This window comes from Mercenaria mercenaria, chromosome 4, assembly GCF_021730395.1.
Source record: "Mercenaria mercenaria strain notata chromosome 4, MADL_Memer_1, whole genome shotgun sequence".
NCBI classification, from domain to species: Eukaryota; Metazoa; Mollusca; class Bivalvia; order Venerida; family Veneridae; genus Mercenaria; species Mercenaria mercenaria.
This window is the reverse complement of record NC_069364.1, coordinates 78,704,909-78,721,193: the sequence shown is the minus strand read 5'-3', so window position 1 is coordinate 78,721,193 and position 16,285 is coordinate 78,704,909. Positions and strand designations below refer to the sequence as shown.

The 16,285-nt window shown below is 32.2% G+C and overlaps 1 protein-coding gene across 5 annotated transcripts in view; it reads right to left on the bottom strand.

Moving 5' to 3' along the window:
• LOC123552245 (coiled-coil domain-containing protein 81-like) overlaps positions 1-11,776 on the bottom strand; it is a 31,576-nt gene extending 19,800 nt beyond the window's left edge. For 2 of the 5 annotated variants that reach the window (XM_045341738.2, XM_045341744.2), the window contains exons 1-8: positions 11,565-11,776; positions 10,522-10,583; positions 9,719-9,875; positions 8,945-9,201; positions 7,046-7,125; positions 6,269-6,283; positions 3,430-3,626; positions 1,599-1,742 (exon numbers count right to left, since the gene is read on the bottom strand). In XM_045341738.2, the coding sequence (XP_045197673.2) occupies positions 1,599-1,742; positions 3,430-3,626; positions 6,269-6,283; positions 7,046-7,125; positions 8,945-9,201; positions 9,719-9,875; positions 10,522-10,583; positions 11,565-11,646 (994 nt within the window). In that variant the 5' untranslated portion in view covers positions 11,647-11,776. The remainder of the gene's footprint in view (positions 1-1,598; positions 1,743-3,429; positions 3,627-6,268; positions 6,284-7,045; positions 7,126-8,944; positions 9,202-9,718; positions 9,876-10,521; positions 10,584-11,564) is intronic. The other 3 variants (XM_045341743.2, XM_045341742.2, XM_045341739.2) reach the window with 2 other exon arrangements.
• Positions 11,777-16,285: the final 4,509 nt, after the last annotated feature.

The window sequence follows — 16,285 nt, the reverse complement described above, 5'->3', positions numbered from 1 at the left end:
ACCTAAGTCTAAAACGAGGTCAAGGTCAAACTGAGGTCAGGTGAAGTTTGAAGATGAGGAATGGTCACAGGTTACATCTGTATTAGTATCAATTCATTCTTGTAAGCGGTACTGATGCTAGACAAAACGGTCCCATTTTGTTAACCAAGAGATGGCCCATATAAAGCAACCGAAGTCCAAAATAAGGTCAAGGTTAAGGTCAAACTGAGGTCAGGTGATGTCTGAAGATGAGGAATGGTCACAGGTTACATCTGCATTAGTATCAAGTAATTCTAGTAAGGGGTATTGATGCTAGATGAAACGGTCCCATTTGGTTAATCTCGTACAGATGGACGGATGAAAGAACGAACGAACAGATGAATGAACGGATGGACAGGACAATCACTATATGCCTCCCGCATCAGTAGATGCCGGGGGCATAAAAAAATCCTCGAGGACTTGTAATTCTATACTGCTATATCAGCTCTATGCACACTACAGTCAATTTAACAACTAAATATATAAGAACATGTAGCAGCAATTTTTGAAACAAGATGACAATGATTTGAAAAGCTAGCATTGTATCCATCGGACATGAATGCTTTCACATACTGCGCCATTCTCTAAATGGGAAAGTTTTTATTAAGAAAGGGCCATAATTCTAGTAAAAATACCCACAGAAAAAGTCTATTATTTATGGTCATCTTCACATGAAGGTTCTTCAACTGTGAAACTTTCAAGCATATCCTTTCAATAGTGTTTTTTGAGTTGGACACACATGTATTTCTCTATATTCTATAGCATAACTATCAAAGGGCCATAACTGCGGTAAAAATAGTTACAGAAAAAAATCCATTCTTAATGGTCTTCTGCACATCAAGCTTGTTCATCTGTGAAAGTTTGAAGCAAATCAGTCCAACAGTGTGGGAGAAGTTGGACACACAAGATTTTTCTCTATATTCTATACAGCAAAACTACCAAAGAGCCATAACTGTGGTAAAAATAGTCACAGAACAATTCCTTCCTTTAAGGTCATCTGCACATCAAGGTTGTTCATATGTGAAAGTTTGAAGCAAATCCAGTTAATAGTTTGGGAGTAGTTGGACACACAAGATTTCATAACGTACATATGGAAGGATGTATGAACGTATGTGCATACGGACAGCAGCAATGCTATATGCCCCCCACATGAATGTTTGTGGGCTTAAAAAAACACACAAATAAACTCTGCTCAACTGAACAAAAGCTGAATAAAGAGACTGGGTGCTTGACCATTTTTATGCTGGGTAGTGAAATAAGGCATATCTGAGGAAGCTAGAGAAATATTGGTGCAAGAGTTATTGCCCTTGCATCATATGATGTGGGTGATGATAAGTAATAACTATCTTAAGTCTGAAGCAAATCCATGAAGTAATAACAGAGATAAAGTTAAAGCGCATCAATGCTTAAAACAAGGTGTGGACGTGGACACCGAGTAAGTAGGACAATTCTCAATGTACTTCGTACAGTCAAGTTAAAAATCATCCTATCTTAAAGCACTATTATCTTGTGCACTATAATTATTATATATCCTAAGGGTGAGTGTATACTTTCAAGTAAATAAAACTTCTGCTAAGTACCTGGTTTGGGTTCCGTGTCCATGTAATTTAAGGCCTTTGTTGTGTCCATAGGACCAGCATGACCGAGTTCTGCACTCTCACCTTGCATATCAATGTTTCTGATAGCAGCTTCAGTATCCACATCAAACATACCAGTATTTACACCTACAAAACATGAATTTTCTTCCTTAGTTACTCTGTCCACTTGTTTTACAGAGTCATTCAATGCAGTCAAAGCTAATTGTTGATAACAAATGTAAAAGTTTCAAAGCTTTAGTATTCAAGAAAAGTGGAACAAAACAAAAAGCCTAAAGAAATACCAATTTTCTGAGATAAGAAGGGCAAAAGACTTAGTTCTGACAAAATATAAGAGAGAGTAATGATTCTTGACCTACTATAAAAGCTAATAACAATAAACATATGTACAAAGTTTTAAAAGTATAGTTCTTATAGTATTCAAGAAAAAGGACCAAAATATGAAATTCTAAATTTCTAAGTACATAAAGGGCTACAATTCTAACAAAATGCAAGTCAGAGTTACATTTCTTCGCCTACATAATCATCTAATGATAATAAACAGGTGTACAAAGTTCCAAAGCTATAACTCTTATAGTATTCAGGTAAAAAAATTAACAAAGAAATTCCAATTCTCTAAGTATAAAAAGTACCAATACTGCTGACAAAATGCAAGCGAGAGTTATGGTTCTTGGCTAACATACTCAACTAAAGGATGATAAACAAGTTTCTTCTCCTACTTTTTTTGTTTTGGGAATGAGTGGACCTAAACAAAAATCTTAACTGATTGCCAATGTTGAAAATCAAGTGATGTCAATATTTCAAAGATTTTTTCTTAAATCAAACAAGCTAGAAAGGTATTCCACTAAGGAAATTACAAAGAAGACTTTTGTAATTATAATTGTCATAATGACATTTCTGATTGCAGATTGCATGAAGGCAACATTAAAATCTCATCATCAGGACAAATCATGACCTCATGAGACCTTTCATTAAATAATACTGATAAAAATAATTAATGATTCCTATCACCTTACCACTGCTTGGTTACAAAACTACCAATATATCATCTCTAAGTATGACATAATATTTAATTTTTCTATGTAATCAAAACAATAAATATTGTATTCTATCGTCCATGGTAAATAAACAGAATAAAACATTCAGAATTACAACAGGCCAAAATCGTAAATAGATTATTTAACTGACTGGAGATATTATTGTATTTGTGAACTATTTGCCGCTTGTTGATGATTTCTTGATAAACTAAAGAACAACTAGTTGTTATCTATCAGTGATCAATATAGCTTGTAGAGACAATCCTTATAATATCACATGTTTGAGTTTGTGCTGGTATACACATTAGTAATTCAATAATTTTAAATGTCTGTGGTAAATATAAAGATTCACTATATTGAATTGTCTGAATCTAATATTCTAAATTTGTTATTTTGTAAATAAAAAGAGAATTGTTTTGTGTGTGTGTGTTTGTTGGGGGGGGGGGGGGGGGGTCATACCAAAACAATTTAGGTCATCTGGCAACTAAGGAATTTATAATAATATGCTGATACAACCATGATTACATATAAAGCAAATGTAAAATGCTGCTGTCCATCACTCAACAAGTTTTGCTTAAACAGTTGCTTTACTGCCAAATTTTGTTACTCAGGTAAAAATCAGTGAATTTTTCATCACCAGCCTCAATTCATTATTACAGTAAGACCTAATGCTTAATGTACCTCAAGAACGAAACCTTGGGATAAGGGAAGACTTTGATCCAGAATAAATCATTTTGCAATAGCTGTTAATTCTTAAACTTTTTTTCACAACTCCTCACCTTCCATTCCGTCTTGTGTGTTCATATTTGGCGCTGGTGGGGGCAGATTTCCATCATCAATCTCTACTGGAGGCTCATATATAGGCTGCCCCATGTCCATTGGCTGGAGATCATCCAAGTTGTTCCCCTCACATACCTCTTCATTGCGCTCTTCAAGGGGAGCTAATCCAGGGTTAATTATAGATGTATTAGATATTCTGAAATTCAATTAAAAGCCAGTAAGGCATATGTTTTCAATTTTCTCTCTAACTTATCAACAGTAGAATAATACACTAAATCAAAATAATTATGTCATGACAAAATAGATATCAATATTTGGATTGCATAAATCGTTAGCCATGTTTTCACTAATTGATACAAAAGTTTTTGGTTTTCTTGCGTTTGAAAGCTTAGCCGAAGTTGATTCAGCATTATGCATTCAATATTAAGCAAATAGACTATAAAGAAACTGTTTACATTGACAAGTTATACATAGTCTATGTAAATTTATTCTTTGTGACATCATAAATAAAGTCCTATAAAACATGTCTTCAACTAACATTGTAACTGCCATATATACCTCAGCAAAAAAAGCAGCAAAAAAGCACTTTCAACAAAAAGCGCAGTACACAGTTTAATTTCTAGCAATTTAATGTTACTGCAAACATGACAAACCAAGCAATCAAAAATGCATCTGATCAAAGGGACCTTTAATACTCAGGAGTCTGATCACATTTTCAGTAAAGGCCATTCATTTTGGAACTAATTAAAATATGTTTACATAAAATGTTTGTAAATGTTTCTTTGCAACAACAGATTTATAATATAATGAAGAAATAACATGACAATAGTTCTTAGACAATAACTTTTAATAGAAAATATTTAAAATGAAAAATATCAAAACAGTGTTATTTTTTGTATCACGCATTACCTTAAACTGACCATTCAAGCATTATATGTGGATTTTTTATGTAAGACTATGCTGATGAAATCTAAGTTCATTAGAAAAGGAATGTGTGACACTGTCCTTCTGTACTCATGTACAAACTTTACTGACACAAAAAAGGAGCAATGTTTAGATTCAGTATCATTTTAAACTGCTGTGCCTGCACAGTTCTGTGATTTGACCTTGGTGCTGTTGTTTAGTTATACTTTTATCCATTTCTAGTTACATCACATAATGAACTGGAAACATTTTAAGGTCAAGTTTGTTTGCTGTAACTTAGATAAATGCGTACTGGTCTACCCCTTAAGATTAACTCTTAACATGAAATTTAAACTAAATTCAACACTATATTTACTTAAATCTCCAAATCTCTTAAATACTTACTGAACAACGGTTTATGTATACTTAAGATTAACAATAGATCGAGCGAAAACATTTTTTTATATGCAATATTAAGTAAGTAATGATAAGGTAATTATGTGACCTTACAATTAAAATGGACAAGAAATCTTAGAAGCAGAGGTAAATAGAAGTAGTTTTTGATCTGAAATGTTTGAGAAGTTTGCCATTTTTGGCCATATTCAATACTGACTTATAATATGGCAGGTGAGGTTTATTTTGACTATTTCAATACTACTGATATGACTGTAAGACCTACTGCATTACTACTGATACTACTGATACCCTGCAGCATACTACTGTGATACTGTTGCAATAGTTTTAGGCAACTCTAAACATAAAATATCTGGCATTCTGATAATCACTTCCCTAGATTATTTCACACACTTGAAACATACTATAGCACCATGGCCATTATGAAGCAATGAAGGGAACAGTGGTCAGCTTTATTATAGTTTCTGAACATGAAGTCAAGTGATAAGCTCAATATTAAATAAAAACTTAAGTCCTATTTAAAACACTGATGGATAAACATTTTTGCATGCAAATGTATGCTTTTGTGTAGACTGTCAAAAAAGATTTTAAGGGAGCTATAGGCAATAGTTATTAGATTCTAACTTTTAACACTGTTGCATATACTATCCAAATACTAACAGTCACAATTCCTAACACAAACAGGTCACAGAAGTTTTTGGCTGTCATTCAAGGCTTCTTCATGTAACTGCTCCATGGCTAATAGAGAGAAGAAACTCCATGTTTTTGGAATGGGAAAAATTGTTGGCAAAAATACCTTTTTTTAAAATTCATAAAGTTTTTTTTATTGTTTTCTGGGTATTTTCAGCACAATTCAAAGTATTTAACTTAATACAATATTTTTGGAAGAAAATTATATAATATTATGTTGTCATAAATAAAAGTGATTTGTCATTGTAATTTTGATAAAAAGTTTTCTTATGAACCCTTGTGTCAAAATGTTTTAAAAGAGTTTAAATTGGGAAATATTGCAAATCTTTGAGGACAGAACACACATTTTATTAAATTTTTGAACTTTTTGTCTGTTTTCAAGAATTTGGATATATGAAATAAATCCTTTAATAATTTCCTGGGATGACATCATACCATATTCCCTATAAAATGACACCCTGTAAACAGTCAAATCCTTACAGATACCATCTTCATTAAAAACTATTAGTGCAAATTCAAAATTTGCAATCATTATAATAGTTATATTAAATACAAAATATGTGTCAAACGCAACCTGGGAAGGATAAATGGGGAAAAGTGCCAATTTTCTCCTGATACCTCTGGTAAAAATTATGGACTAGTGAAATTTACAAGAGATAAAAGTGCCTGTTTTCTGAGATGTTATAATTACTAAATGTAGCCATGTTACTGATGTAAAACTGATGCGTAGGTTCATAAATAGATAGTGCTCTTGTTCTACAAATAGAAACTCAAAACACTAAGTGCCATCCACCTAAAATATATAGCCACTCATAATTCAAAGATGTTTACCCTTTTTTACCAGGCCTGAAGATAATGAAAGAAACAGCACTTTAAACATATGTAAATGTTTAGCAGAGAAATTTCAATATTTTCCAAAGTATAGTTCTGACTAATGCTTAATTAATTTAGGTCATTAAACTAAGCTGTAGTCTGTATTGATGAAATCTTTTAAGCATACATATCACAGAGTTGAAGAATTAAGTACATGTATATATATTCTAATGAAATATACAAATATTCCTTGCTTAACGTAGGCAAAGAAGAGAAAAATAGGAGAAAATGTTTTGAGAAAAAGCAATGATTTCTAGAATAGAAAGTTACTGGTACAGGAAAATTCGGAATCTCAAGTTTATCGCAGTAAAAAAAGGACATGCCTGCAGCCTAACCAAATCTGGAACAACTTAGTAAATATTACAGCTGAAATAACATTGTTCTCTTGCAACAATATTGCTGAAAATCATTATTGCTGTAAACATCCTACATATTATTGTTCTTGAAACTCTAAACATCAAAACTGCTTATACATAGAAAGTAGGAAATGTTTTTTTCCAAGAAGAAATAGGAAAAGTCAAATATAAAAACGTCTTCTTTACATAAAAAATCAGTTGTTTTTAACCCCCCTTGTGTAGACCCATTACACATCATCAAAGACCTATAGTTAGCCTGATGGTAAATGAATTATGCATTTGGTAAGATTAAAAACACACAGTAAACTTAGCATATTTTGTAACTGTCATGTTAAGAGCTGTGGGAGCTGAATTAGTGAAAGAAAATGGAAAAATGTACCTTGGTAAAATAACTGTATTAGAACTTTGAGCCCTTGACAAGCATCTTTCTGACATCACTGAATCTACTGTTCCTGGTCGCTGAAAAGTACAAGAAAAAGTTATTGTTATCTAAAACTGTATGTTGATTAAGAAAGTGATATAGAAGGAGTGTGACAAACATTCTGTCTATGAATCACAGCAACTGGGAATGAAATGTCAGGAATAGTTTGATTGAAGATTAAGTGGCCAAGGCTGTCATCTCATAAATAATGCTAAACTTATCAGCAGATTTATGAGACAGTTTTAACAAAAATCTTGCAGGGCCTATGCAGTTTCATTCTTAGCGAATTCATATACATATCATGATTAAGACTTACTTATTTAAGTACACATGACTTGCAGAAAAGACTTGACAAAACACAGAATGTTATGTGCAGAAAAAATCAGTTATATCATCCATTGTGTTTAAAAGGGTTGAATACCAGCTACTTTTTTGTCATGTCCAGTATAAAGAAAACTGAATTTATGCTCAATTTTTTTCTGTAATTAAAAGTGAAGTCCACTTTTTTGTGCATAGTACTGATTGGTCAAGTTTTTGATTTTATATACTAACTGAAAATTATACCAGAGCAAATCAGCTTTCTGAAAATCAAATTACCAGAGTCTTTGTAGCTGTATCTTTTTTGATAAATACCATCATTCTAGCCTCTAAAGATATACAGTAAATTCCTAAAAATGCCATAGTTTTAAACAAGATTGTAAAAATACCTGCAAGGCTGAGCTTAGAGAGAAAGCACTTTAACTACTTTTTGAGGGATACTTTAAAATTGTCAGCAGGCTTTTTTTTCACCCACTGGGGAAGGGGCCTATGCCTTTTATTTGATGGAAATAGCATGATCTTTGGGCAAATAGGTAAAAGAAAACTCATAATATTAAATAAATTTTAGAGGAAAACTGCCATGATTTGAAATAATTTTTCTGAGGGGAGTGGGACTGCTACAGAAGGGGAAAAAACATGGTCAGATTTAAGAGAATGTTCTCAAATCTCAATAAGAAGTTGCACACTTCTATTTAGAAATTCTTTCCAGTGTTATACACTGTACACATATAGTGCATTGCTATGAAAAGCTAAAAGAATCTAGAACTATCACTCTTTCTATGACATACTTTACAGTCTTACCTTGGCTTTATCTCCCTAAAACCAGCAAAGACAAACAGAATATCATAGGATTCTATATATCCATAGAAAAAATGTCATTCTAAACACATGTTTGATAAGTAACTAACAAACTGTCTTCACTCAATCACTTATGCCAATCTGTGTCTAGTTTTAATTTTGGCAGACAAAAAGAAAAAGGTGACTTTCACATATTACCCTTATCAGGGATTCCTCCTGGTCATGAGGAACATTCATAAGTCTGAGTCAAATTTTTAAAATATGTTTGTTTGTTTGATTTTTTTTCAAATGAATATGTTTTGTTCTAATACTTCATCAGTCTTGGATAACATTTTAAATGACTCTAGCAATTTAGACTCCATGTGTTGTTTGACTTGCTTTTTTTAGCAAAAAAAAACAAAAAAAAAAAACAAGTTTATTTAAGATAAAAATAAAACTAATGTAAAAATTTGATTTTTTTGATGACTTTACTACAGGGACTTTTCTATTTTACATATTAAACAGAAATTCTTAAAAATTCCATGAGTTCCTGCAGTAATTGATCACTGGAGACCTTTAGAATGATGCATAACTTATATTTAGTTTCTTGAAAATTGTTGAGAAAAAGAAACCTTCTCTTGTACATGTGAATCATATGTAGTCAATGGAAACTAACAGCTTTTTTGTTCTTAAAAGAAATGTAAGTTATACATTATGGAAAAACTAAGTTTAAGTAAGAGCTTACTGAACGTTAGTGCTTACATTTTGCATGGAATCCAGTAATTTTCCTGATCCGTCCATCTGGTTGATAAAATCCTTATAAAACTTCATTTTAACTCTAGAATCACGAATTGATAGCTTTCCTATTCCATTGAAATTAAGTTCAACATTTCTTTTAGATCCGATAGCTCTCTGAACAGCACCAAGTATTTCGCGTACACAACTCTCCACCGTGTCACGATCGTATGGACTCTCAAATGACATGGCAGCAAAGTTAAGCTGAACAATAGGAATCTGACCTGAAATAAACAAAACATCAAGTGAAAACTACCAGTACTGGGTTTATATGTCTGGTCAAAAGATTTAAACACCACTGTGTTTTGTTTTTTTTTTCAAAACCAAAATTCTTAGATTTAATGTTTATGTACTTTTCACCTGGCACCTTGTAACTATAACATTATGAAAAAATCTTCACGGTTAAACTAGCCTAAAGCCAACAATATGTCGAGACTTTTCATTTTATTTACAAAGTAAAATTTTGAGAGAGAAAATTATTTTCATGAATATTAAATGGCAACTTCAATGACCGTTCCTATAAATCCATTTATCATTCAAAATTTTAAAGATATACTCAGACTAACTAACTCTGTATTAAAAGATTTCTTGAAGTGCCAGGATATATAACTATATTACTTCAAGCAGTACAACAATTACTGTTAAAACTCTTCTTTTTAGCATTTAACTTTCAATTTAAATTTGACTGTTAATATATAATGAATACAAAATCATCTTGAAATGAATATTTTATGTTATTACCAGGAACATGATGTCTGACATACTGCAACCCTTGACTTTGAGCAAGTTTCTCAGATATGTTGAACACTGGTCTTTGGATAAGTATAAACTTATTATTTCCTATATCAAGCTTCTTCTGGGTAAATGTGAAGGTTCCCAAAGACTGGATCTGAACACCCTGTAAAATAATCACAAATTTCATTAGTGTGATTAAAAACAAGTGAATGTTTGAACTAGAAAATAGGCTGCTTTTCTACATATCATATCTGTTTCCCCAACAACAAAGGTGTAAAGTTCTTTGTACTAGAAAATAGGCCACTTGTCTACATATCACAACTGTTTCTCCAACAACAAAGATGTAAAGATCTACTACTAATTAAATGTACTATATTTGGCACAGAACCATTTCAAAAGTCTAGACAGCTTAATATTTTTTTTACATACAGCTAGTAATAAAACATGTTTTTCAAACAGAAGTACCATTTATATATAGTAAAGAAATTTAACAATTACTATATATATCGAAAGAAAATTTAGAATTATATACTCTAATATGATGCTGGCCAATACATCTTTCTTAAATTAATGGCAGCTTATTTGTCTTTTGATAAAATGTTGATTGTACTTAAAATACACTACAGGTAGAGATGCTATGGAGACAGATTGAATTTTACTGACAATGAACAGTACATACATTGTACATGCATTATTGTGGTCCTCAGCAACTACAACTGATGGCGAACTGAACTAAAAGATCTATTATTTTGTAATCACTTCCTCATAACGCACAAAGAAAACATGTTCTAGTTAACAATTTAATATACCTTCTGATTTGACATCTGTTTCTCAATATAACTTGACAAGTTTTCCCAAACTGATGCAACATCTAAAAAGAACAAAAACATTAGGTATCAAGAACAGTCAACACATACTTCTTGCAACAGATATCTGTAGGACAATACTGTCACTTAAATGTTACAAGTAACAAAGAGAACTTCACTCAGACAGGTTTCTACACTTCCATTTCATACATGTACACTTGAAAGCAAACCAAAGAAAATTGAATGGCAGCATGCACTTTACTGGTACTTTGTATCTGATAGGATTTTAAAAGCATATTACCTTGTTGTTACAATTTTCAAAAAAAGTTGCAATAATGATCTCATAAATAACAAAGTAACAGCTAGGGCTACGGCCGATGGTAGCCACATTAGAAGACTAAGCATTGATTGCAAATGCATACTAGTTAAGTGCAGGTGACCAAAATTTAGCAAAAACACTATAAACAACACTAAATCCAAGACTAGCCATTATCTGTAGTGTTTAACAATTGTTTTTCCAGTGGTGTGACTTGTCTGGATAGAATTGTAGATGAAGATTCTTAATTTGCTGGGACTAAGGTTACACTATGATAATTATATTCTGTTTAAAATCCCACCAGGTAAAGCAATTGTGCACTTTTAAAAAATACTGAATTAATCGCTCTTGTCACTGGCAGCATGTTAAGGGTCCAGCAACATGACACAGAATCTTGTACTGGAAGTTTGGTAACTTCTCATCTAGCTTACATTTTTAAGGGCCACTCTTTTTCTTCAGACAATTTAAAGTTCCTGCAACTAGTGCAAGATATGGGGAAAACAAATACCCAATAGATCTATTGACAGACTGTCAGACAACATTGGCATATGGGCAATGAGACATGCTTGCAACAGCCTGACTGTGAAAGTTACTATAATTATGACATCTATTCATATTAATATGTCAAACATGATGATTGTTACCACCAACTATATTATCGAAGAGTAAGTAACTGTCATGAACCTTATATCCTGAACATGCAGAACGAAATACTTTGTAGGTCACTCACCATCCTCTGATAATGTTTCCTTTATTGAAGAAAACCTGTTTGTTTTGGCCTCTGCCAATAATCCTTGCATAATGCCAGCCATCCTGACACAATATCTTGCAAGCTACGGCCTTGATGTTGATCAAAAACACTAAATCAAGACCCGAAAATGAAAATCATTTTTTTTTCTACATGAGGAAAACAACGTTGCCAGGGAACGCGGTTTTTGATTGGTTCATGACAATGAAAGCTATCTTTTTGAAACTATTTAATATTTTCGTATCATCACTATCGGTATTTTCGAACTATATTTTACAAAGTTTAATTATTTTATCATTTAAAAAAAACGCACAAAAAAAAAAACAACAAAAAACTCGGGAACAGAATGTTAGCTTTACTAAAATCTCACGAAATGTAAACTCCGTTCGTTACCGTATTGTATACCGTACATAAGCTGATCACCGTATCGTTTACCGTACAGGTCACTAAGCCTATAATAAAAATAATAATAATAATAATAATAATAATAATAACTTTATTTAAAGAAGGTTACACATAAAGATATATAACAGTGTTAGAACATATCAAACATCTTAAATTTCAATGTGGCCTTCTGTAATATTAATAAAACGTTTCAACACACAAAAAATAGATAAAAACTGATTATCTAATTACGACAGAATTTGAATGACAAACATCTAAATACAACATTCACTCTTGACAAGCTCTCCATTTGATTAGAAAAAAAAACAATATGTATACAATCATAAAAAAGTAAAATCCCTCAGATATGCATTCACCCGTTAAAAAAATAAATTAATAGCAATGGCAGAAAAAAAGTTTCAGTTTATTCAGATTCTAATAAGTATTTTTTGTATTTGCTTTTGAAAGAAGTAAGTGAATCCACACAACAAAAAGTATGTGGAATGATATTCCATACTATAGCACTATTATAGCCAAATGATCTTTTCATATAATTTGTGCGACATTTAGGTATTAAAATGTCATTATGTACAACTGATCTAAGGTCATAAAGTTCATTTCTTGAAAATGTTAAAATATCAGATATGTAAGATTTTTTTTATAGTTTTATATATCATTACTCCAGTATGGTATTTGCATCTTTCAGAAAATTTCATCCATCCGAGTTCTTTTAACATTTCAGATTTACTTGTCTACGGTTCTTTATTCAAAACAATTCTAGCAACTCTTTCTTGAAGTGCACAAATCTTATTTAATGAGTCTTTACTGCATATATACCAAATTGTACAGCAGTAATCTAAAACAGAAAAAATATATGCATTGTAGAATTTTTTTTCATATCCTCTGTTTAAAAAAATATCCTCTTCAATAGTGCAATTTTTAGTTAACTTTTAAACATATTTTATCTATTTGTATATTCCACGAAAGTGCATCGTCGATATAAATTCCTAAAACGTAGTGAACTGTTTAAGAAATAATATATCTCATCCAGTGATTTGTCGTTGAATAAATCATTGTTTGGAGTTCAGATGCGAAGGAATTACATCACGAGGGCGTAACCCGAGTGATATAATAATACGCATCTGAACGACAAACAATGATTTATTCAAGAGCAAATCACTAAATGAGATATATTATTTCGATTCTATCACGATACCAAGGATTTTTAATTACATCCTTGACGATATTCATTAAATATTTGCCCGTTTTAAATCGGTTTCTTTTCCAGCGCGCCACTATGCCGTTTGACGCCATGACGTAATAATTGTGACGTCAGAACAGTGATTTGTTGTATAATAATTCACTGTTTTCTGCCTTCTTTGTTTAATAGGAAAATGAATTGGATCGTGTTAGAATACATTTTCTATGATAGATCCGCCAATAGTTAAGTTCAAATTGCAGCAAATGCGTTTCGTGTCTTTTGTACATTTTAATCAACAAACGAAGGTAATACTTATCTACTAGTATACGCTGACGACTCGACAATATATGAATCTGATAATGATATGAAAATTGTTGAAATGAAACTCCAAGAAAATTTAGACAAAATCGAAAAATGGTGTTTTTCAAACAACATGCTGTTGCGTCCATCAAAAACAAAATGTATGCTAATTGTACAATAATGCTATGTCATTGATATAAAGTAAAAATAACAGGGGACCGAGAATTGACCCTTGTGGAACGCCAGAACTAACGGTCATTTGTTCGGATCTGAAGTTACCAACTTTGACCAACTGTTTCCTGTTAGATAAATACGACTGGAATAATTTAACTGTATTATCTGCAAATTTATACAATCTTAGTTTATGTAGTAAAATAGAGAAACCAAGAAGATCAAATGCTTTCCTTAAGTCAAGAAATACAGCACCTATATAAACTGAACACTTTTAAAGAGCTACAAAACAGAGCTAGACCCATTTTAGTTAACAAATCTTTATCTCATTTTGACAAACAAAAAATGAAAAGAAAAGAAGGGGTCATATATCTTCCAAAATATTTCTCTTGACACATTTGCTTAATACTTCTTAAAATCACATCAGAAATCACACTGCTGTGGCCTGGCAGTACTATTGGCACTAGAATTGATTTTCACTTCACCAAATTCAACACTCTGTCCCATTTTCTACCAAAAATGTCAAAAATACATCCACAATGAAATTTAAACAAAAAAAAAAAACAGCTTTAATTTAGACCTCTGTGGCTAAGCCAAGTGAAAAAATAGTGTTAGACCAGATGGCTCCCGCGCTTACTTCTTTAGTATAGTCAGGCCTACATAAGCCGATCGTCTGTCTGTCTGTCTGCCGTTACTGTCACACGCGTCTTGAAAATTTGATTCTTGTATGTAAACACAAATAAATTTCTAAAAAAAAAAAAGATAAGAGTAGATTTCCTGGAAGCACAGTCAAGCTAGACAATACAGTGTAAAGACTCTCACAATTATCGACATTGCTTATGAGTGATTGTAGCCACAATGACAGTTTTTGTCGCCAAATAATTCATAATTTTGTTCACGTATGAAATGCTCTCTCTCTCTTTCTCTGTTATTGGTAACATGCCCAAAGAAAACAGTAACTCACTATTCAGTTACGTCATGTCGTGTATGATAATCGACATGTATTTTATGATGTTACAATTGTTTACCAAAATTTATAATCTTTGGCCCAAGTCTTCTCAAGTTATCATCCAGAAACCGTTTAACTGTTCTGGGTCATTGTAACCTTGACCTTTGGCCTACTGACCTATAAGTCGATCTTGACCTGTATTTTATAATGTTACACCTTTTTACTATAAATTACTTAAATCTATCAAGCCTTTCACGAGATATTGTCCGTTTACTCCTATATACATCCACAAACTTCGTTTCGTGGTGGTATAAAATGTGACTGCTAGAGTGTAAACATGTTCTTATTTTATTTGACCTTTAGACCTTGTTTTTGACTCCACGAGACCCACGTAAAAACTCATTTGAGATTTCATGGAGACAAACATTCTAACCAAGTTTCATTCATATCAACACTATTGCATGCACAAGTCTATTTTATTTGACCAGGTGACCTATTTCATGACCCAAGATGACCTAGATTCGTACTTGACATAGACTTTATCAAGAAAATCATTCCAATCAAATTTCATGAATATCCAGTCAGGAATATCTATTTATGTCCCTGATCCAGTCAAATATGCAGCCCCTATATTGCACAGTTTTTCTTCGATTTGAACTAGTTTTTGACCCCCTTCCCAGCCAGCATGACTATATCGGCCCGATATAGGTATAACGTCGGAATTTCGGCAAAATGTGCCGATATAGGGCCCACGTCGGGCCGTTGTAGTGCCGCAAAATATTGAAATCGGTAGATCGACATCAATCAATCAGTGTAACTATTTCGTACGTCGGATTGACATAGGGCCGATATTGGATTTTCTAATATAACTATATTTTTCAAACTATTATTGATAAACGTGCAAAAGTAATCTAATTGCTTATATGTGCTAATTTATTAAGCAAATATGATGTATGCCAGAATTAATCAAACTAGGTTCAAAACAAAATTTGTAGACGGTATTTATCACAATTTTATATGTAATAAAGGGAGGTAATAATTAAGATGCATTTTTATTTTTATGTAAAATACCGCCATATAAATATTTATATTTACAAAAAAATTGAAAATATAGACACGTTTAAAATTCTAATTGAACAATTTTAATAGTTTTAAGAATATACAGAAAGCTTACGTAACTGTATAAAACATGCAGTATATAGCTGTGAAAAATATTATATCAATAAATTCAAATAAGCAACATACACATGATGCGAGACAGATCAGTTCTCAAGAAAATTATTCTGAGAATTTATAAACTGTATATTTTAAGAAAACTTTGATAAAGCACTGCGTGTCACTATTTCGCGACCACAATATGATCTGCCAATATCGGGCCGATATCATTTTGATGTTGGCCAAATATCATTTGCCAATATCGGACCAGTGTCATTATGATGTTGGCCTGATACTGTCTGCCGACGTCGGGTCGACAACATTCCTATTTTCAGAAGAAATTGAAGCCGATATCGGGCCGTTATAGACAACGACTTGGTTTGATATTGGGCCGATATAGAATGCTGGCTGGGTTATGATTGACTCATATTCAAACTTGACCAGATTTCATCAAGACAAACATTCTGACCAATTCTCATGAGTTTCAAACTGAGAATTTGGTCTCTAGAATGTTATCAAGATTTTCTACTGATCTGGCCTAGT